General features: G+C 39.3%; 3 protein-coding genes across 5 annotated transcripts; 1 reads left to right on the top strand and 2 right to left on the bottom strand.

Moving 5' to 3' along the window:
* The first annotated feature begins 233 nt into the window (after positions 1-233).
* Positions 234-4026, top strand: mcts1 (MCTS1 re-initiation and release factor). Its single transcript, XM_083786539.1, has 6 exons — positions 234-428; positions 1379-1531; positions 1631-1728; positions 3247-3380; positions 3624-3691; positions 3784-4026. The coding sequence occupies exons 1-6, from the start codon at positions 418-420 to the stop codon at positions 3863-3865; spliced, it is 546 nt and encodes a 181-aa protein (XP_083642665.1). The 5' UTR covers positions 234-417; the 3' UTR covers positions 3866-4026.
* A 148-nt stretch (positions 4027-4174) lies between these two features.
* Positions 4175-7456, bottom strand: c1galt1c1 (C1GALT1-specific chaperone 1). 2 transcript variants are annotated; one of them, XM_083786537.1, is made up of 2 exons: positions 7287-7456; positions 4175-6816 (listed from the first exon to the last, which is right to left on the bottom strand). In XM_083786537.1, the coding sequence occupies exon 2, from the start codon at positions 6797-6799 to the stop codon at positions 5840-5842; it is 960 nt and encodes a 319-aa protein (XP_083642663.1). In that variant the 5' UTR covers positions 6800-6816; positions 7287-7456; the 3' UTR covers positions 4175-5839. The 2 variants fall into 2 exon arrangements, with proteins under 2 accessions (XP_083642663.1, XP_083642664.1); XM_083786538.1 differs by having other exon boundaries at positions 7299-7456.
* A 9189-nt stretch (positions 7457-16645) lies between these two features.
* On the bottom strand, positions 16646-21451 carry clic2 (chloride intracellular channel 2). Of its 2 annotated transcripts, XM_083786560.1 has the most exons (6): positions 21306-21451; positions 20105-20214; positions 19102-19227; positions 18586-18689; positions 18198-18379; positions 16651-17846 (listed from the first exon to the last, which is right to left on the bottom strand). In XM_083786560.1, the coding sequence occupies exons 1-6, from the start codon at positions 21357-21359 to the stop codon at positions 17688-17690; spliced, it is 735 nt and encodes a 244-aa protein (XP_083642686.1). In that variant the 5' UTR covers positions 21360-21451; the 3' UTR covers positions 16651-17687. The 2 variants fall into 2 exon arrangements, with proteins under 2 accessions (XP_083642687.1, XP_083642686.1); XM_083786561.1 differs by lacking the exon at positions 19102-19227 and having other exon boundaries at positions 16646-17846.
* Between the last annotated feature and the right edge of the window lie 1105 nt (positions 21452-22556).

Genomic DNA, 22556 nt, shown 5'->3' with positions numbered 1-22556 from the left:
GTTAAAGACGTTCAAGACAAAACATAATTCCACAACTTTATACATAATACAAAGACTCGCAGTTTTAACAGGTTCTGCTATGCTATTCTCAGGGAAATTGTTTGAATTTTAACAAACTAATTTAATGAAATAGACCCGTCTCCTTGAAATAGGTTGCATAAATGAATAGCATTCAATTGAATGTAAAGATTGTCACTTTAAGTGCAAAGGAAGTAGTTCACGTTGGACGGATATGCCGTAGGAATGCGAGACATTGTCGTAAAATGACGTTAACGTGGCCCTCAACTACAAGCGTGGATTTGCACTAGATATATGTTCTGTGAACAAATAGTTTTTCTCCTCACAGTGAGTGTCACGTCAGAAGTTTGGACAAACCTTGGAGGAATTAATTAAAGACGTTATACACGACGAACGAGGATGTTTAAAAAGTACGTAACGTTAAAACGGCTCCCTCGCTTATCTTAGCATTAGCTTTGGTAGCTAACTGTATCATGACATCGTTCTTCGTTCAGCTGGACAGAGATTCAACAAATCAACATTCAAACCTTGTATTGAATTATTTTATAGCCATGTACACTTTTGCTAGAAGCTTTTATGTAAGCTTTAATACAGACATGTGTTTATGCTGATGGGGTAAAGGAAGCCGACATTTGCTATTATTCTAAAAGAAAGGCGTGACAACTTGCAAGTCTGTGGTGTGCTGTAACGTGACCAGAAATTAAAAAGTAAATTGTAATTTAAATGTAGTCTTTGTGGTCTTTGTTCAAAAGTAACGATTACATTTTATTAAATACACTATTTGTGTTATTCACAAACACCTGTGATATTTATGTTTAATATGGGTTATTTATGGTCATGCACAGTCACCTGCAATGTCATCAACAGATAGACTCAATGCTTTATGGTATCGTCCACTGCAGTTAACAGTTTTTGAATTGAGTTGTGCTTGAAATGTACTGTAATTCTGCAAACTGTTAATAAATAATTCAATCAATCAAACCGTCAAATCATATCCACTGTGGTATTAATCTAACGGAGTGGTCCAGTTGGTGACATTTTGCCACGCTCAGTGTTTTCCCTATCATGTGCATGGACTTGGAATCTAGGATATTCATATGTTGAACTTTGACAGGTCAGGTTACGACAGTGTTTATTGTTTAAACATGAAATATACTTTTGTAGTCAATTTCATCAGCACTGATGCAAGCACAATTTGCTTGCATCAGTGGTCATTTGTCATGTCATTTGTGTGTAGACTTTTCTAATGTACTATACTTTTAATGTATTATTTAATGCAATGTGCAATCTGCTATGTGTACTTTTTCTGACATGGGTATTAATTATAGCAGCCTCTGTGCCTTCCTTTGTCTCTCTTCAGATTTGATGAGAAGGAAAATGTTTCCAACTGTATTCAGCTGAAGACATCTGTTATCAAAGGAATCAAGAACCAACTGTTGGACCAGTTTCCTGACATTGAGGCATCGCTCAACCACATTATGCCAAAAAAGGACCCTGTCAAAATAGTGAGATGGTATAATTGGGAATTGTATTTCTCTTACACACACTTATTTATTTTGCTTGTATTATCTTGTATATGTTATGTGATATATTTCTGTTTTTTCTCCGTCAGCCATGAACACATTGAAATCCTGACAGTGAATGGAGAGCTGCTTTTCTTCAGACAGAGGGACGGACCGTTCTACCCAACTCTCAGACTGCTGCATAAATGTAAGATCTAATAGTTGCTGAATGCTGATGGCTAGTTGAGGCTTGAAGCAGTGGTTTGTTTGGCCATGTCTTGTCTATTTACTGGCTCTGTTTTTGTTTTTTTGATTGATTCAATACCTTATTGACAGACGGTTTGAAAAAAGAGGCACAGTGGCACAGATTCATACAAAAGAATGCTAAAAGGATAACCAGATAACTTGTTTCCATTATGGTCCTGTGTATTCAATTCATCAAGACATTTAAAGACAAACAGTTAACAGTTGGGGAGGTGGGGGGCAGGTGGCTAACATTCTGGCGGCATAGCAGTAGAACGAATTTGACCCCATTTCTGTGCCAAAACTTGGTTCGGTGAGATCAGTGGGGCTTCTTCTGTTGTTGTGCCTGTGTCTTTTATTCTATTGAAGTCTGAAAGGTAAATGGGTATCCCTGTTTTCTCGCGTATCTTGAAGACCAGGCCCATTGCAAGTTGCTTTACTCTGCCCTGAGCCATCCGGCCCTAGCATAATGAGCAGGTGGGTGGTACTGGGTATAAGGCCTAGTAGTAAGTAAACCTGACCAGTTTGTTTTGAGAGGTCTGCAGTTTGAGAGGCGCATTCCGGCCTCTGGGGACCCCCACATGGTAACTGTAATTTCTTGTTCGTTTCGGATGCGGGGCAGCTCACCGGTAGCCTGGCTAATAAGCCAGACTCAAATCACACTGGCATGTGGTATTTGAGTCTGGAGATGCTGTGTATGGATCTTGTTTCCCGGGGGGCGGGTTCAAACATTTTCTCTTTCACGCAATTGGTCAGAGCTACTGTCAGTTAAAGGTCTCAATAATTATTAATTTGATACGTTACTGCATGCAGTGCATGCATTGTCAAAATTACATTGGACGAGTGTCCTCAGTGTGTTCCTGACCACAGACGAGACCCTGAATAGAAAACTCTGTGTGCCTGCCACTGTACCTGTGTGCCTTGTGACCAATCACAACCAAGTTAAGCTGGGCTCACACTATAAATGTTACATTTACATAGTGCTTTTCCTCAAAGCACTTTAAAATGTATTTCACATTCACGATTCACCCAAGTTTTGTGATAATTTATCCCTATTTAACCCTGATTCAGTTAAACTTGTGCTTGTCCTTACACTACTAGAATCTGTAAAACTACTGTGTAGGCCTAGTCCATCAGTTCTGTTTTCTTGTCAACATCATGTTGATATGATTGAAAATGTTTGTGGATTGTTAAAACATGAAACAAAATGTGAACATTTACATTACACAAAATGTGATTCGTTTAGTGACTACATGACCCCCACGTCCAGGACTGACTTAAATAATTACCTTGTCTATCTGTGTACCTTATGTCATTCTATCCTCAAAGACTGTATCATCAAAGGCCATGAAACTTTAGTTTATATATTACATCAATAACTCAATATTGCCCTTGGTTTTGAAGTGTAACATCTGTCTGAATGATTGTTTAATGATTACATTAATGCACAATAATTCAGTTCTCATTCATTTGTATGTTCCAGATCCCTTCATACTGCCACACCAGCAAGTAGACAAAGGGGCCATTAAATTTGTCTTAAGTGGAGCCAATATCATGTGCCCTGGACTCACGTCACCAGGGGCTAAACTCTACCCAGCTGCCACAGAGACCGTAGTTGTATCCTTTGTTTATGTAACAATGTTGAAAGTTTATGTTGAAAGATACCATAGGAATATAATTACCGTAGGTTTTTAAAATGTGCCTTAATTTCTTAGCCATTGCATTGTTATTAAATACACTTGACCTGCTAAAAATATAAATTGTAAGATACATATATGATTGGCCTCTATATCTATATGCATGTCTGTCTGATATAATGTTCACAACTTGTCAGATATTATCTTTAATGACAGACTACAGGCCATAATGGCGGAGGGAAAACAGCATGCACTTTGTGTTGGTGTTATGAAGCTGTCTGCGGAAAGCATGTAAGTCAACAAAGTCAATTGTTTTAGTAAACGGCAAAATACTTTTGAAGTTGATGTGTGCATGAATAATACAAATTTATGTTTTTATATAGAGAGAAAGTCAACAAGGGAATCGGAATCGAGAATGTTCACTATCTTAATGATGGACTGTGGCACATGAAGACGTATAAGTGATGCCGACACCACCCACACACACCCCTGGAAAGCGTGGAGCTCTTGACAGCGAGGCATGAACTGCCAGTCAATTGTTTACACCAATGGACTTAGCCGTGTAACTTGCTGGAGGCTTTGAATCAATCACCATGATGCACAAATAAAAATAAATCTTGCTTTAATTTCCGTTCTTAATTTGTGTTTGGCAGTACTAAAGGTGACTGCTTGACACGAGCAATGTGGAATATGAACACTGAGCTGTCTGTCAAGAGGTTGCTGCAATGCCTGTGATTTAATTGAATATAAATCAATAAATGCTTTTTGGGTAATACATCATACCATTGGGTCTTATAAGTATATAACCAGTGACAGTATTGGTATATATACATATTCACTGCATTAACCACTTTAACCCTTGTATCAGTATTTTGGGTATGTCAAAGGAGAATTTACCACAATAATAGATTGAGCTTGTAGATGGGCTAAAACATTTGTTTTTAACTATTAGGTTGACCAGGGTCCCACAGGGCTCTAAGTTTGCCTTGAGTGTAGGTACACCAAATCTCTTGCTGAAAACAGCCATTATCTACTTCAGTGTATATTCCTAGAGACACTTGGGTTCATGTGGTCAAGTCAAGCATTGGGAGTAATTTAAATGTGTCAAAATCATTTTTTAATCTCAGGCTGTTGTGTTCTCACAGTAGTACTGTACATAGTTCACAAGAGAGAAAGTATCTCTTGTCTTGTAGCACAAAGTTCTCAGCAGTTCAGAGGCAGCACAGGTCCTAATTCAACAGTAATCTGTCAGGATATAAATGTTACATTTGACACCTGCTGGGTCGAAACCACAACACTGAAAATGTGTTTATATAGACGGCGATTGAAAATGCAGTAGCTTTGGTCGTGTTTGCTGATTAAATATTTAAAAGAAGATCCATGTGCTCCAGTGCCTTTCTCCGGGTTAGTCCTTTTACACTGAAAATGTGCCCCAGCCATTGGGAACATCAGCATTCTGTTCTTAGTTCCTGCCTGATAAACATGCTTCTATACACAAATGGTTTTTAGCTTTTTTCAGAAAAAAATGTGAGTTACGTCTTGAGGCATTTATCCCATTTCAAACAATATTCAATACATGAGCATAAATGTTTTTGAGATGAAAATGTCAGAATTGCAACTGGTAATCTAGATAGAATATCACATTGTAGTAATATGGCAGTCAATCTAACATACATTCATGATGCTTTCGTAATATTCCCTTTAAGAAATTAATATGCAAAAGGTAATTTATCTACCATTTACGTTTGCCAAAGCTTGCCAACACTGGTCCATAATATAAAAAACAATGCCTTAGCTCAGTAAAATTCTCATTTCCACAACCTTTTAACATTTAGTGGCAAGCGCAGTGTGTAACATGCAGATGATATTGGCAACTCATAGAAAAGGTTTTAGAAAATAACTTTTCCAGAGAGCATTTGATGAAATACAACCAAAGAAACTAAATATGACACCTCTGAATCACTCAGAATAGTCAATACTATTTAGTCAGTAATATTTTCATGGTTACTGCCATGCATTTCTGAAATTGTAAATCAATTTTGAAAGATTTTCATGGAATCATAATCATCATATATACACCGGTATATATAGTTTTTCTTCTAAATATATTAGCAGCACACCACTACCTCCAAACTGAGGTATATATTTTTTGATTTAACTGTACAGACCTAATCTAGAAATTTGCCCCAAAAATGTGCCCAAACGAATAATGCAGTTCATTGGAACCACTGCATTATTTGCAAACTCAGATTAATGTACCCACAGCCACAAGAAAATGTGGCATAAGGTGCAAAAGGTACAAAACACACAAAAATAGCATCCCACCCACCATCTATTTTTTTCTTTTTTTACAAACAATATGAAAACCTTCATTAGTCACATTTTGCTGGCACAGAAGCAGTCTCTACAGTGCCCTCCATGTTAAGCCACAGGAATACTTTAGTCATTGTCTGAATTTTCTGGGGGGTAGAATGCAAGAGAGTCTTTGAAATTGTGCCCATAAGGACGAAGTCTGTAAACGCCAAACATCATGACCTGCATCTGCGTGGGTGACATCCCACTGAATGTAATCGCCAAATCGGAGCAGCAGCCCTCCACTACGTTTTGGGGGTTATTGTTCAAGCTGTCAGATATAAGGTTTCCTACACTCTTGCTGTTGAATAGGCCCTTTCCTTCAACATCCTCTCCATTTTCTGCAAACACTCCAGTATATTTAAGGCATACGGCCAGCTGCTTCTCCTCACTCAGCTTCCAGAGGGCACGTCCTCGCTCTGGACACTTGTCCTCGTCCTGGAACACCCGCATTAGCCTTTTCAGAGCTTCGTAGCTCAAAACAATTCCACTTTCATATTGAACATATTCAAGCTCTCCGGACTTCATAGCATTGCCAATGTAGAATGGTTCACTGGAGTCCTTAGCCAGCACCAGGTACTTGAGATTCTCAATAATGGCAAACGTGGTGGGCCGTGCCACAAAGAACCAGCGCAGGTCACCAGCGTTCTCGTAGGCATGCTTCAGGGCTTTACGTAACCTAGACCACTCATCACGTTCTTCAAGATCTATTGCATCGAGGGCCTTGGATGACTCTGATGTGTAGAACACTGCCTGGTCACAATGTTTGCTCCAGGTGTCCTTGGCAGTTGCCCAATACACCAGAACCTTGGGCTCTACCATGATGATACAGTAGACTCGTACTTGCTCTTTTAGCTGTTCCATCTGAGACTCAGTAAGGCGCTTGAGTTCATCTTTGCTGAGGGCCTTCACGTGGTGATGGTGGTGGTCCTCTGGACCACTGGGCTGGGCACTGAAGCTGCTGAAGCTGCCCAGCAGCGACAGCACCAAGCAGAACAGACCGCCCATCAGCAGTCCCTTCATAAAGGAGCTCCCGTCTGCCAACATGTTTGGCAGCCGTCACTCTGAAAAAATAATAAAAATAATAATACACGTTTAAATGTTTTTGATTCAGAATGATTGATGCTGAAAAATCTGAGATAGAGTAGAGTCATATAAAACCGAAGTAAATTGTAACAGATTAAATTACCAGTATCGGTCATTTACTGGTATCTGTACCAGGAAAGTAACAACTTAACCAAAAGACAACGCAGTATACTTTGGTTTATCGACTACGCACCTTAACAACGCCACAACAATAACACAATTAATTATTTCGTCATTTGCAACGTTAGATCAAAAGATCGACTACAGTGAATGTAGTCTTTTTGATCTAACGTTGCAAACGACGAAATAATAAGTCACTACACACACATCCGGATATTTAACGTGACACCAGGATGTTTATTTAATCTAGCTGGTAAAGACCTATGGTAAAGAGTCAAAGACGTACACGAAGTCAACGAATGTAAGCAAATAATCAAAGTCGAAAGACCATACACTGTACCTATATTTCAGCAACGTCAGTCCTATTCCCACAGCCAACGTGTCTTTCTTTTGAGGTGCCCACTGACTGCACAGGAGGCCAGGACCAGGTTCATCTAACTTTTCCAGTCCGGTTAGATTCCAAAGTGTAAATTGAAGCTAAGTAGCCTTAGCCTAGCTGACCGCCATCATATGTAAACACAAGATACTTCCTGCTTCCAAGTGCCACGTCACGTGACTATCAGAGGGTTGGGCGGGTTCAGAGCTCGAGCGCTGTTCATGCGAGAATGCAGCCCTGGCTGGAGAGTGACAAGCTGGAGTTTGAAATACATTGTTTTCAACGAGGGCGGGGCAAATATCAGCAATTTTAGGCATGTGTGCAACATGACAACTGTTTTAAAGTATTGCATTGTGACAACTAAAGTCTCTGTAATATTTATGTTGTAGCCGGGCTATTACTAAAAAACTATCTAAAATAAAGGATGTCACTCTTCACCTATGTAGAAGAACCGCCATTGGGACTGGCCCCATATAATGAAGTGAAAGGAGTTGTCATAACTCTGTTGTATTTCAATGGCTCTGGCCAGTGTTATCTTTAGAGGCGGATTTATGTTCTATTCATGGTTTGATTGATTGATTGATATAATTGACTGTTACCTTTTTTCAGGGGCCAGTTGAGCGACCACATCAAACACGAGGTGGACGCTGGAAAATACTGCGGCATGGTCATGCTGGACCTCCAAAAGGCTTTTGACACCGTGAACCACTCCATACTGGTTAACAAGCTTAAAGCTATTGGTTTTGATAGCACATCAGTGAGCTGGATGCAATCCTACCTGGAGGGGAGAGAACAGATGGTGGAGGTGAACGGAACACTGTCCCCTCCCCTCCCAGTGAGCTGTGGCGTCCCACAAGGAAGCATACTAGGGCCTTTACTGTTCCTAATATATGTCAACGACATGACTTCAGCTTGTGACTGCAGCTTGTTCCTGTTCGCAGATGACTCAGCACTGCTGGTCTCGGACAGGAACAAACTGCAGGTTGAAAAGACCCTCAGCTCTGAACTCGGTAGAATCTGCACCTGGCTCGCTGATAACAAACTATCCTTACACCTGGGAAAAACTGAATCCATCCTCTTCGGATCAAATAGTAATCTCAGCAAGGCAGATGGCTTCTTGGTTAGAGTGGGTGACAATATTATCACACGAAAAGATCAAATTACCTACCTAGGTTCCATCCTGGAGGCCAATCTTTCCGGTGATAAGATGGCCACCAACGTAATCAAAAAAGTCAATCAAAGAACAAGATTCCTTTACAGGATCTCCTCACTGGTCAGCAAAAACACCTTGAAGACCTTAACAGGAGCCCTCGTACAAGGTTTCTTTGACTATGCATCCACCTCTTGGTACCACAGCACCTCAAAGGCCCTTAAAACAAGGCTCCAGACCTCCCAAAACAAACTGGTCAGGCTCCTACTTGGCCTCACCCCCCGAACCCACCTCACCCCTGCCCACTTTGACTGGCTGGGATGGCTTAGGGTCGACGACAGAGTACAGCATCTTGCAATGGGTCTGGTCCACAAGATTCGATACACCACCAAGATACCCATGTACCTGTCTAAATACTTCCTTAATGTAAACGAAGTCCACACCCACAACACCAGAGGGAGTGCAACAAACCATGTACAACCCAGATTCGGCACAAACAAGGGACTAAATTATTTTCGCTCCTATGCCACCAAAATGTGGAACGCCCTACCAACAGTCATTAAGACATGTGAATCCCTTGACTCCTTCAAAACCGCTCTCAAAGGGCACCTACGGATGGCTGCAATTCGAAACTGGCCTCTGTAAAATCTGAATCCCCCCCACCCCCCCACCCCATTTTCCCTCACTGTATATTGTATCTTTTCCCTTTTTTTGCTTCCCATATGATGAATTTAGCTACATAGAAATGTCTATTTGTATGTCTCTAAATGTTTGTATGTCTTTAAATGTTTTGATGAATTGAACAATGTGGACCCTGTTGTAAACAAGTGTAATGCTTAATTGGGTCGTCCACTCACAGTTGACAGTCTTTGTATTGAGTTTGTGCTTAAAATGTACTGTAAATTCTACAAACTGTTAATAAATATTTCAATCAATCAATCAATCAAGTTTCGAATTGCAGCCTCCGGGCCTCCCGTAAGTGCTCTTTGAGAGCGGTTTTGAAGGATTCACACATTTCTTAACGGCTGTTGGTAGGGCATTCCACATTTTAGTGACATGGGAGTGGCACCCATTGTTTGACCCAAATCTGGGTTAAGATATTGGACTTTGACTATGACTTTGACGTGGGAGTCCCGAGTTTGAATCCCAGGCGTTACATTGTTGCCGTGACCTGGATCGGCTTTCCCTGTGGGAGGAGGTCAAAAGGGGGGTGAGTGTAGCAGAGTGGCAGCCTGATGGCCTCAAAAGTGTAATATCTCCTCTGGTCCAGAGGCATATCCCTTTGGTCTAGTGTTAAGATATTGGACTTTGACAAGGGACACCCGAGTTCGAATCCCAGGCGTTACACTTAATTTATTTACAGGTATGATGGGTACAGCTCCAACACTGAAAATAGATTTATCTGTGGAAAGACAAGAAGTCAAAGCCAGTCTTAGTTTGTCAGGTGAAATGACTTAAAGTGTTTCTGCCTCGATTCTTGCTGCTTCATCTATCAACAGTTAAACAAGGTTTGTAGGCATAATGACTAACAATAGAGGGTATGCGCGTGACATCATCATCAAACCAGGAAGTTATGCAGGAACGCCTACTGTGTGGCAAATAACTATTACTTCATGCATGCCTCGACAGCCCAGGCATCCAAACAGAAAAGTCATATCTGATTGCATTAAACAACATTAAACAATGTTAAACTCACTTTGCATGTTGCTTTGCCACTCGATGTGCCATTCACTTTAAGCTGGCGCATACCCTCTATAGCTTAACTTCAGAAAAATGGCACCTTTGGTTAATATGGTTACGCTCTATTGTAATTATCAATTCTGTTGTATTGTCTCAGCGTGGTTAAGTTTGTTGTTTTTAATCAGACGTAGGAGTTAATGATCAGTTAGTAACCTGGTTTATAAAAATAAACCTGACTTGGCTTCATAAAATATGTCTTGACTCTTGAGTACAAATTCCACTCCATTTTTAACAACGTAATTAAGTAACTCATTGTATCAGGAGTGTGGTGTGACCTTGCTGGTTCAGATCCTGCAGAGTATAAGAAAGTCCTTTCCCATAGAGCTTTTAGATTTACACGGTAGGAACTAGGAACGGAACTGAAGTCTGAGGTACTACTGTACCTCTGATGGAGTAGACTAGAGGATCACTAACCCTGGAAAAGTAATTGCATGAATATTTGAGAGCAACATTGTTTACAATTCCGTGAATTATACCGATTTTGATTAGAGAAACTCCTCCACTTTGAGCTAATAAAATGATTAGTTCTGGGATAGAGTTTAATGATCAACCAAACTGCAATTAGTTCTGCAATTTCTTTTTTAGGATCTGCAGGAATGCTGTTGAACTAGGATGTGCCAGAGTGTAGACAAAAGCCTAGGCTACATGCTGTCATTTGATTTGTTGATTTCCTTCATCTCCTCCCACCAACTATACAGGCAAACCAGCAAACCTTGTGTGTGTATTTCTGGTTGATGACAACGCATGCGGATAAACCAGCCAAGACAACACTTTAAAAACAAATGGTGCTGTATATACCAAAAGTGGTTATTTGGCTCGTAACTGTAAAGATATTTTAAAGCATATATATCTTTAAAATGTACTATATTAGCACCACAACCATTCCAAAGAACCAAGAAGCTTTGCACCGCTGGGGTGCCATTGGTTCTCAACTTTATACTCTGCAGCAGTACTAGGCTAATGTGGAATAGTTTGCCTGTAGGCTTCCAGTCAAGACTGCTGAATACCAGTTTGCCCTGATTATAAATGTATGTATTGTGTGTTTTACTATGTACCTACCTATTCCATTTATTTTACCCCTTCACCAGGTTATCAACAGGACCACAACAGAAAGCTATAGGATTGTTTCACATGATCATTTTATACTATTGTACAGTCTAAACAAGTGTAGTCTTTTTGTTCTTGCTTAATGTAAATCGCTCTGGATTAAGAGCGTCTGTTAAATGCCTGAATTGTAAAATTGTAAGTCTACATAATGTTTTACAGTAAAATGAAAATAAATAATTCAATGTAATGTTGTGTTACGTATAAATTATAAAACAGAAAGGTTGTTTCTCTCTTTATCTCTGTAAAACAGGGCTGTGGTATCGTACAATTATGTATATATTGTGATGATTTACTTTTTAATATTGAGTTAATTTGTGCCTGAAGAAGGAGGTTTACTGGTTCACTGTTCCATTTCATGTTAAACCATAATGTCAAACACAAGAATATGATATGTTGGGATCGGATTGTGGAATTTAGATGAAGCGCATTATGTTTTGTTTCATACAGCACAAGGAAATTAGATGGTAATAATACAGAAAAATTGTGTGTCTGCAGTTGTGTGCCTTGAGACGTTTTTGTATAGATTAATAGTTTCTATATTTTTCTTTAAAAAAATGTATCGAATACTAAATGCTTGCAATGTTAGTAAAGCGAAAACCAGAGGAGGGCAGCATTTCCCAACATATTTCACAGCACGTACAAGCAGTGCCAAATATTAGTGCATGTTTGTTTATGTTTTCATGTTTTCTTTTACATTGTACTTACTTACTTACTGCCCTTTATGCCGGCTGGCATGTAGGGCAGCAACAAAGGATCCCCATTTCAGTCTGTCCTGGGCCAGCGTCTTCATAGATCCCCAGGTGTGATGCAGGGTCTTCAACTCTCCCTCTACTGTCCTACGCCATGTGTTCTTGGGTCGGCCCCTTTTGCGTGGTGTCCAGTGAAGTGCAGTTTTGGTGATGTACATACATTGTATGTCGCAATAAATCTCATCAGTAGATCTGTTAGACATATTTAAACTTTCATTACATCACTGTGGCCTATTCTATTCAGTGTTGTTTCTTTTTGTTTTGTTATAGATTTCAATTTGAAAAATAGTTTTACATGTTTTTTTTTTAACCCCAGTTGACCTTTTCTCATTGTCTTGCTGGTAAAGCGCCTTTTCTAACTTTGGTCAGGTGATGATGGCCAGCTGCATCAGATATTGTTTGCTACAGAATTCAGGATGATAGCCCTATAAATCACCCCCCCTTGACATGGTGGTGTCAGAGATCTTACACTCATCTCCAGGCTATTAGCTACCTTCAGTTTGACAAAGAGTCCTGAAGTGAAAAGCCCTTTCAGAGGACACAGAAAAAAACTTGTTTTGTCTCGTCTATTGTGTTTGTATTTCACGTTAGAGTTATGTTCCCATGAGGTAAACTATTGACCAAGTAAAAAAAACAAAAATACATCGCATGGATGCACCTGGGACGTATCCTCAGTGATGTATCCCAAGGTCATCGGGTTTCGGGTCATCCAACATCATACCCCTCACTCAGGTGAGGTGACCCAGCCGGGGTGATCAAATCCAGACTTACGTCCCAGTAGTTACCCTCGATTAGTCCCATTAGGGAAAAACCAGGGCCACACAATCCGTTCCTCCGGAACTACTCTCCCGGGACTGAGTATGCCGGAGGATCGCATCAATCTGGCGCGTGGAAGTACTAGGCTCTGTGGGTTGCCTCCGGGCCCCTCCTACGTCTCACCTGGGTCCACTCCTGCTCTCACCAGGTACAGCACCTGTGCGTTGCACCAGACTCCCAGCACCAGGCACTTAATTCAGAAGTGGTGGATTCTCAAGCTGCAATGGTTCTGCAGGCTCCACCTGGCCCATGGTGGTGACGCAGGCTCCACTTGCGGCTTGAATGGCCCTCCTAAAGGCCTCACCTTGGGTTTGTTGGGCTTCTTCCTCACGGAAGACACAGGCTGCGGCGCCAACCCATACTGCTCCCGGGTGCCGTCTACATTCCAGCTGCCACCCATCTCTCCGGTGGTCACCAGACTATTCCTGGTTGTCACGTAGTTTATTCCTATGAGTCACTATAAATAGAATAACTAAAACAAAAATACATCGCATGGATGCACCTGGGACGTATCCTCAGTGATGTATCCCAAGGTCATCAGGGTTTCGAGTCTTCCAACATTATACCCCTCACTCAGGTGACCCAGCCGGGGTATCAAGTCCAGACTTACGTCCCCGTAGCTATCCTCGGTCAGTCCCATTAGGGAAAAACCAGGGCCACACAATCCGTTCCTCCGGAACTACTCTACAATCAATCTATTCTACATCCATATCATATTCCATACGATAAATATTTCTAAGAAATGAAGCCGCAAAAGCTGTTCAATGTCACTACTGACCTGATGTAACACTTCACTTACACTGTATGACTAACCACATGATTTTGAATGACAGAGAAATGCCAATAGATTCTCCTTATGAGACAGTCCCTTTACTAATTGCTTGTTTAATGCTGGCTGTTAAACACCAAATGACGTAGAAAACCAGTGTAGCAGTACCATATTTCCTCAAACTCTTTGTACCAACCCTAGAGCAGGATATCATCAATGATACATGCTTAGGCTCTCGGTGGATGAACAGCCAATCACACAAAAAATAGCGTTAGACATATAAAGCATCTTAGCTTGTTCGACAGCCCACTGATTGCTCTTGGAGAGTAAACATTTGTTAGGGCTCTCTGTACAAGCAGAGATATGCTGTCTGAATTGACAGGGTCTCCAGAATTGCGTCCATGACGACTGGGCCATCACGTCAAAACCATTATGGACAAGACTGGCAGTGATGATAATGTATTGATCCCACTGTGATGGATGGGCAAGGAACATATAAAAGAGAGGTTCTTTGCACTGAGGCAGTCCAGATCTGGTCCTCCTAAAATATTGTCACCATGCTCTCTATAGCACTCTACCTTTTAGCAATGATTTGCTCTGCAAGGCCACGTGCTATTCCACTATATCCAGACTCCAACTTGGAAACCCAGACAGGTAGGAGGAAATCATTGTTTTCATCATCTTCCCTTTTTTATTATATTGATTTTTCATTGTCTGATTTTATTGTCAGTATACCAGTATACCAAATCTTAGTTATGACCTGTTCCATAGAGACTACATTTCCTTTGTCAGGATTGAGGTACATAGGTGTTGGGATACACTCACTGTGGTTCACCAGTTCTAGTTTATTGAGTACAATAATTCTATAATATAATTATTATTTGTGGCAGTTTTTCCTGTAAGATAAGGGCCTCCAGAGACCCTTGGTGTACATGTGTTGACATACTATAGCTGACAGCAATAGTATTACAGCAGCAGTCAAGGTAATAGGCTGATGTTTTCTCTCACCAGACTTCATACAGAAATTAGTGGCAGAGGTGGAGGATGGAGAGAAGTCAGAGAACACAGCACAGGGGGACCGGAGAAAGTGGAATAACGTATATCCTCTTTTGATACAGCATGATGGAGAGAGTGATACTTGGAACAAAGGTAAAGAGAAGGACAGGGTACATGCACAGAAAGATTATTGCCATTTGAATTGTCACTTGTGATATTCAACTTGATGCTTCACCTATTTATTTTAAGGGAGTAAAGATTCAGTGCCACAGGATAGATTTCCCAACATGGTAAGTCTGCTAATCATTGACTGTAAAGATTTATTTTATACCATCTGAAAAGCGTCAATTAGATCAGGGATGGGCAACTTTGACGATGGAGAGGGCCACTATATTTCCACACTCACTCCAGAGGGCCACATTGCATATTACTGTCGTAGCAAAAATGGCTGATCAGCTATTTTTGCTATATTTTAATTGAAATTATTTGCTATTTTTTTTATTGTAATCCTAAAAAGTACATTTTTATTTAATTTCAATGCCTTTCAAATGCCTTTAATTATAGCTATGTTAACTTTATGAACTACAGTAAATACAAATACATGGGACGTAAAAAAGACAATAACATTTTAACACTACTTGATCATTAATCTACTAATTTAGTAGCTAAGTAATTAAAGCAGGTCATGATGTCATATTGCATGCTTCAAACTGTAATTGCTGAAATCAGTAATATATCAGTATTCTGATATTAACTTGAGGGACACATTATAAGTGAAGGTGGGGGCCCCCGGGCTGCCGGTTGCCCATTTATGAATTAGATGACAAATTATTACCTTGTGTGCGTATTTCAGGTTGATGACCTGAAAGAAGTGGTTTTAAAGTTGGCAGCAGCTGACAGGCTCCGCTATCAGGGTTTTCTTAGGTCAGAGCAGAGCTTGCCCAAAACCAACAAGAGAGGTAAGCAATTTGGGCTGCAGCCAACCATGTGCCACACCTTGAATTTATACACAAAAGCAGCATCCTATGTCAACATCAATTCAACAATGTAGGCCCTACAATATGATATCTCAGCATTTATTATTATTATTAGTTTAAATAACTCTGTATTCTGATAGCAATGTTAGTATTAATGATAATGATAGGTAAGTGAAATTGAAATGAGCCAAAATGCTTTGTAAAATTGAAGCTGATAAATGGGTACTCTTTCCTGATTGGATGAAATTGGTAAAAAACCTTAAAATGTATTTTCTATTCCGCCTGAGACTCTGCCAGTCATCAAATGCGACAATAAGAGATAGAACATTTCGATATGTCATTTCTTGGATGAACTACTTCTTTAACCTTTTAAGAATAAACCTTTTGTTTACCCAAAAGAATATCACTTACAGAACCTTTAATACAGGTTGCTTACAGTTGAATCGGTACTTGTACTGTATGTACAAATTCATGTATTGTCTTATCTAAATTATATGCTATGTGTTTCTATGCAGTGTTTATTTTTACATCAAATTTTTATTTAGTTTTAGTCATATGGTCGTTTGAATAAAATTCAGTTTTATAGTTATATTTTAGTCATCTGAAATGTAGAGCGCAACACCTGAGCCCGACCAAAAATAAATTACTCGTCTTTTAGTTCTACTGGAACTCTTCTCCACTAGTCCCTCCCTTATAGTCCCTAACATGTTAGTCTAGTTTTTATTTGTTGACAAAATTGTGAATATATTTAGTCTTAGTTTTAGTCACCATAGCTTACTTTTTATTTAGTTTCCATCTGTGAAAAAAGGTAGTCGACGAACATTTCCCCAAAGGACAATGCAGTTTAATCTAACATCAGTTGGAAAAAACACACATAGGATATAATGATGTGAAGCATTCAGCATTCTTGGCAGAATATATTTTCATTCTTTGTCTTTTGTCTTTCTCACTAATGTTGCCTTTTCTCCTTAACAGCCTGTTTCTGGAAATACTGTGTGACAAACTAAGAACTATGAAGGATGAATACAGCCATTTCTGGTTGCGTTAACTGGTTGCAAACACCTTCACTCTCTCCACAATCATCTTTGTGTCTCAAATTTGAATATCCATTTTATGCTGTGTAGATTGAACCTTGTTTTATACATGTAACCCAGAATTAAAGAGGATGAATCGAAAATATATTTTTCAAGTTGGGAAAATGTTTATTCTTTATTATTTTTTTATTTTGTCTGTGCCTGGAAATAAATGGATATCAATCACACATATGATCTGATGATACTGGGTTGTTGATATACACTGAGCTATGGCAATACATTCTTTAAGGCAATTATGGAGAAAGAGAGAGAAAGAGAGAGACATCATGATTACAAGAGACATTTTATTATGCAATATTGTGAAAAACAATACAGTTGTGTAGTACTGTATTAGTCATACAGGTCAGTTATACATACGATACAGAGATTTATTGTCAGTTTTACATTAAGTAAAAGACCATGAACTGTTCTGAAGGTTACTGCAGCTGGTGTTTTGAATTACACTAGCATAATCATATACTATATTTTAATAAAGGTGTTTTGATCATAAACAACATGTAAAAATATATATATGTATTTACACTATAGACAAAAAGATTATAATTGCACACTTGGCATTTTCCCTTTGGCATAAAACATAAATTTTCTTTTTCCAAAGGAAGCCGTTTTAATAAATAGTCTATACGTAATCTATTTCACCCCTCCCACTATTAAACGTTGAGGTTTGGGTGTAAAGACAACAGATCTTTAAGGTGTTTTCCTTGGTATTTGGTCTTGTAGATTTCAGCACTTTGCTCCGATTGCCATATATAAATGTGCTGGATACTTAAGTTGAGGGACAACAAATGCTGTATTGTTGTAGTTTATGTCAAGCTGATTTGATGTTTATCTTTTGTTTTGTTTTTAGTTTTTGTTTTATTTTTGTTGTCTATTTCATTATTTGGTGAAAAATTGAAATAAAAACAAAGTAGAAAAAAAGAAAATGTTGGGGGACACATGAAATTACATTGGTTTATTATCTCTTGTTAGCCACACTGAGGTAAGCCTTCTCAATCTCTATGTTGGCTGGACATGTCTGGTTGAACTCCTCTCTCTCATAGGCATTCTGTAGGTACCGCCACACACCTGTGAACTGGGCTGGAATGTCAAAGTCACAATACTTCTTGGAAGCAATCTGGAAAGTAATAAGTAAGTAATTATATTATTTCATAGTGCATTAGATCACAAGAAATAGACGTATTAGGGTATTGCTTGGCTGGGTACAGATTTATCTGACACTGTGACAAACTAACCCTGACAGTAATGAACTCATAATAAAGACAATGACAATGACTATGCCTGAATGGTTTGCTCTGTGCAGTGCGTATACTCCTCTCCATATCACGGATGTTGCCTTATTTATGCACGTCCAATCCATTGAGGATAGTTGAAAATATGTCTTTGCATTTTCCAGCTATAGAACAGTCTTGTGTCCTTGTTTAACTAAAAGTTATACTATACTGGCATGTGTCCTTAATCATCTCACCTTGATGACATGTAGTTTGGGTAGGAGGTTGCAGTCAGCTAAGGTTAGGCGGTTGCCATCAAGAAACTTCCTTTTGGAGACGGTGATGTTTTCTCTGGCATTGTGGTCGATCTCCTCGGGCAGGGGAGTGTTCAAGTAGATATCCAGCCGTTTAAACTCTCGAAGCAGGTTTTTCTCATGGACTGGTAAGTCAGCAACACATTGGAATATAAGTTGATGGGCTTTCTTTTTTAATTCAATGTTGGCATTCATAGAAGGGATGGTATATATATTATGGGAATCTTCTATTTATTATTGTTTTACAATTTCCAGAAACATTCCATTGTCTTACATCCAATTGAGTTGATCAGAGGTTATGCATTTAGAGTTTGTGCCAAACTGAACTTACCAATACTGTTATTTGGACTGTTCTTGATGAAAGCAGAGAACTTGGCAAAAATGTCAGCACCCACATCAAAGGATTCTTTGTTAAGCGGGCTTAGATGAGGATACCTGTGGGTGAGACGGGAAATGGGAGTAAACAGGAGAACGCTGGTTTATTTTTTTTCCCTTTTTTTCCTTTGGCCAATAGACTGATGAACAAAGAACTGAACAAAAAGTACAATTTAATTTGTCTCTAGATACACATTGGAAAATACATATGCACTTTAACTTAGTACGGTATGTGCAAAATGTCAACATCACATTAGCCTATGTGAAATCTTATATGTCTAAGGTTTCTGGTCATAACAATTTGTGTTAGTAATAACATGCATTTATTGTTATTATTATTATTTATGGGCATTCAATGTTTTTTATATTATTTATCTCTGATGTAAAATTTGTGAATGACAATAAAAAAAAGGAACTTGAATGAAAACTGAAAATTCACAAGTTTCAGGATAACGGGTAAAGTCATCAGTACCTGGGAGGTGCAATTGTTTGCTCTAGAAACTCCTCAATCTTAATGAAGTCTGTTTTGAGGGTGCCGTTGTAAAGGAGGAAAGGAGGGTTGGCTCCAGGTGCCAGATCCTTAAGTTCTGCTGGTTTCCTGGAGAACACAGAGTCCAGTGAATAGATGGTGGCGAAAGGGAGGGACATTGGCATGTATGAATACTAACCATTCAGTTCCACAATTTGTTATCTAGCATGTCAACATCTGTGGCATTGTGGATTAATGATTTTCACATTGCCTGTTGATTATGTTAATAAAACATTTTAAGGTGGGAGTGGCTGCTGGTTTAAAGAGCTCTGTGCGTTTTGATTGATTGATTGAAATATTTATTAACAGTTTGTAGAATTACAGTACATTTTAAGCACAAACTCAATACAAAGACTGTTAACTGTGAGTGGACGGCCCAATTAAGCATTACACTTGTTTACAACAGGGTCCACATTGTTCAATTCATCAAAACATTTAGAGACATACAAATAGACACTTCTATGTAGTTAAAGAACAGAACAGGAATTCATCATATAGGAAGCAAAAAGGGAAAGGATACATATACAGTGAGGGGAAAAGGGGGGGGGGGGGGGCGGTGGGGGGGATTCAGATTTTACAGAGGCCAGTTTCGAATTGCAGCCATCCGTAGGTGCCCTTTGAGAGCGGTTTTGAAGGAGTCAAGGTAATCACTGAATTATCAGCATCCTTTCAACCTTTTTTTTCTGTTTTCTTATTTGCTTGCAGGTAATGGCCATGAGAAATTCACACAATAAAAGAAAGGTGTTTGTTCAATAGCAACACAGAGTTCTTTGTAAAGAGTTTCCAAATGCTTTGAGTTTACAAGCCCCCCCCCCCCCCCCCCCCGTTAAACCCAGTGCAGTGCAGTGAGTAATCAGAAATGCTAGTAATTTCATAATAGGGCACTTTGTGAAACTGCCTTCAAGTTCAACCAGATGCTCAGGATGTTTTCTTAAAGTGTGCTTACTTCCTCATATCAACTGTGGTCACCGTGAACTTCACTCCTTTGAGCCAGAGCACCATGAAGAGCCTTTGGCAGAAGGGGCAGTTCCCCACATTCTCACCATCATGTCCGGCCTACAAAATAGGGGAAAAAAAGCAACACAAAAGAGAGCCAGGATTAAGATAGTCATGGTGACTAGTGCCTTTAGATCCTATTTAGCTCATAGTCGTATGAAATGAGGCTATATGTTGTAGGACCTGTCTGGGAGGATATTTAAAAGCCTTTTCCAAGGAAATGAAAAGAAGGCATTGTGTTTGAGAGGAAGCTAGCAAACAGTAACATTCCCTTATCCCTCTGCCAAACTACATCACATGACACATACTAACAACTCCTGTGCCACCTTAACATTGACATAATTGACCTGATATATGCTTTGGATGTCAGATTTAATCATGTACATTCATTGTACATGGAGAATAATCTGCATTCAAGTGATATGTTAATACACTTGAATGCAGTCTTTTGGAATGTACTGCACTGCACTGTTGGAATATTAATGTAACTCTATTCTATCTTTCATCATGTGTATCAAATAAACAATACACAATTTTGCATGTGAACAATTAAACACTCCATGCTGTGTATTTGTTTATGTGATCTCATCATGAATGACTATTTTTGTGCATGTGTGTGTGGGTGTGCCTGTTTCAGACTGGAGGCCAGGGGCTGTGTGTGTGTTCCGTTCTCCTTCTGCACATGAAGATAAGGTGGCCTCCAGTGTCTGTTGTGTCAGAGTTCACAGATAAAAAGCCAGCTCTGACCCTCACTAGGGATACACACACATGGGATTTTACTGCGCGACATGCGCATACTCCACATGTATTGCATTCGGTATCAGTGGATGGCACCCATGAAAAGCAATGTTATTCCCTGACTGATGGTGCCCACAGAGAAATGCAGAGCTCTGCCCTTTTACATTACTAAGTCTTGACAAGTGAGTCACAAATCTGATGCCAGTGTTTGTCAAGGGCAAGGGCAATTCTTGGTGATAGCGAGGGAGTGAGCAATACACAAATATATTTTGTGTATTACAAAATTTACAAAAACATAATTGAAATATACTTTTTCCCCACAGTTTTTTCTGTTACAGTGTTCCCCATCTTCACTGTTTATCGAGATCATGTAAAAAACAGATTAATATAACATGAGTGATAATTGTACTCACCTTTATGAATAGCTCAATGCTCGGATCATTGTCAGAGTTCTGTCGGAGTGCCATGGTGTCCCAAAAAACCAGTCAAAATATCCTGTCACCTCAACTGCTCTCTTGAAGTGGATTTAGTGGTTGTGTGCAGTCCAAAACCTCTACACAGCACTATATCGCTCCGAGCAGCACACTTCACAAGCCAGAGGAGAGGGAGGGCCAGAGAATGGGCGGGGTACACTCTTTTATATATACCCAGTGCCTAAATGTATGAAGAGAGCTTAAAATAGGTCCTGCCACAACACATTGTTACTTAGTCAAACAATATTGCCGATATCACCATGTGACTCAAAAGACACATCATCCGTTTTGAGTCACTCCCATTCAAATGATGAATATGGAGTTTTACATGTTGATGCTACAGATTATTCTCCTCAGCAATCTACTTAATATAAAACATCTTTTAAATCCACTTCTGGGATCAATCTAAATAGTTTAATTTAATATTTAGATATTTGTCATTCATTTGATCAGACACGCCCCCCTAAACCTATTCAACTTCAGACCCTGGTCAGTACAGGTGTTAGACTCATTGAAAACACACATTGCTGTTTTTGCACTGATTTTATCCTTCTAATGCTCTAAATCACTTTTTTCTTAAAAAATAAAGTATCGTTATGTAATATGTTTATATGATGATGTATGAATTAGCTTGAGTTAAGTTACGTTGGTTTATTTCTAATGTAAGTCCAGGGTTGGTATATCATAATAACTTTAATTTATATAGTGCCTTTCAGGAAAAATAAAGGGAAGCTCCGCACACTCAGATCTGCGCACAATCAGTTTATTTTTGGCAAGCTTTCGGTCTACTGACCTTCTTCAGGCATGATATAGTGCCTTTCAAGAACCCAATTGCTTTACATGAACAAAATAAACTATTTGCCAAAAGTGAACTTCTTCAGTGCAGACTTAAAGAGCCCAATGTAGACGAACAAGTAACTGTCTAACACGAGTCAGTGACAGTACTTTACAATAAGTAAATAAATCAAATCTGGTTAGCTATAAGTCTGACCAGGTTGTTATGCCCTATTCATTGAAATCATGTGATCATTTGTGGGTCAGTGGGTGTTTTAGTTGTGACTGATCATGATTGGATCATTGTGTGGGAACCCCCCTGCAGCTGGTCCTTTGGGTATAAAGAGGAAATAGAAATAAAGTTATTCCTCCCTCAATCAGGGACACAAACTGTTTGAATTGCAAAAGATTTATGTT

The sequence above is a fragment of the Protomyctophum parallelum genome (genome assembly GCF_964188405.1).
Source record: "Protomyctophum parallelum genome assembly, chromosome: 16".
NCBI lineage: Eukaryota > Metazoa > Chordata > Actinopteri > Myctophiformes > Myctophidae > Protomyctophum > Protomyctophum parallelum.
The sequence above is the reverse complement of the archived record's forward strand: the minus strand, read 5'-3'. Positions and strand labels throughout refer to the sequence as shown.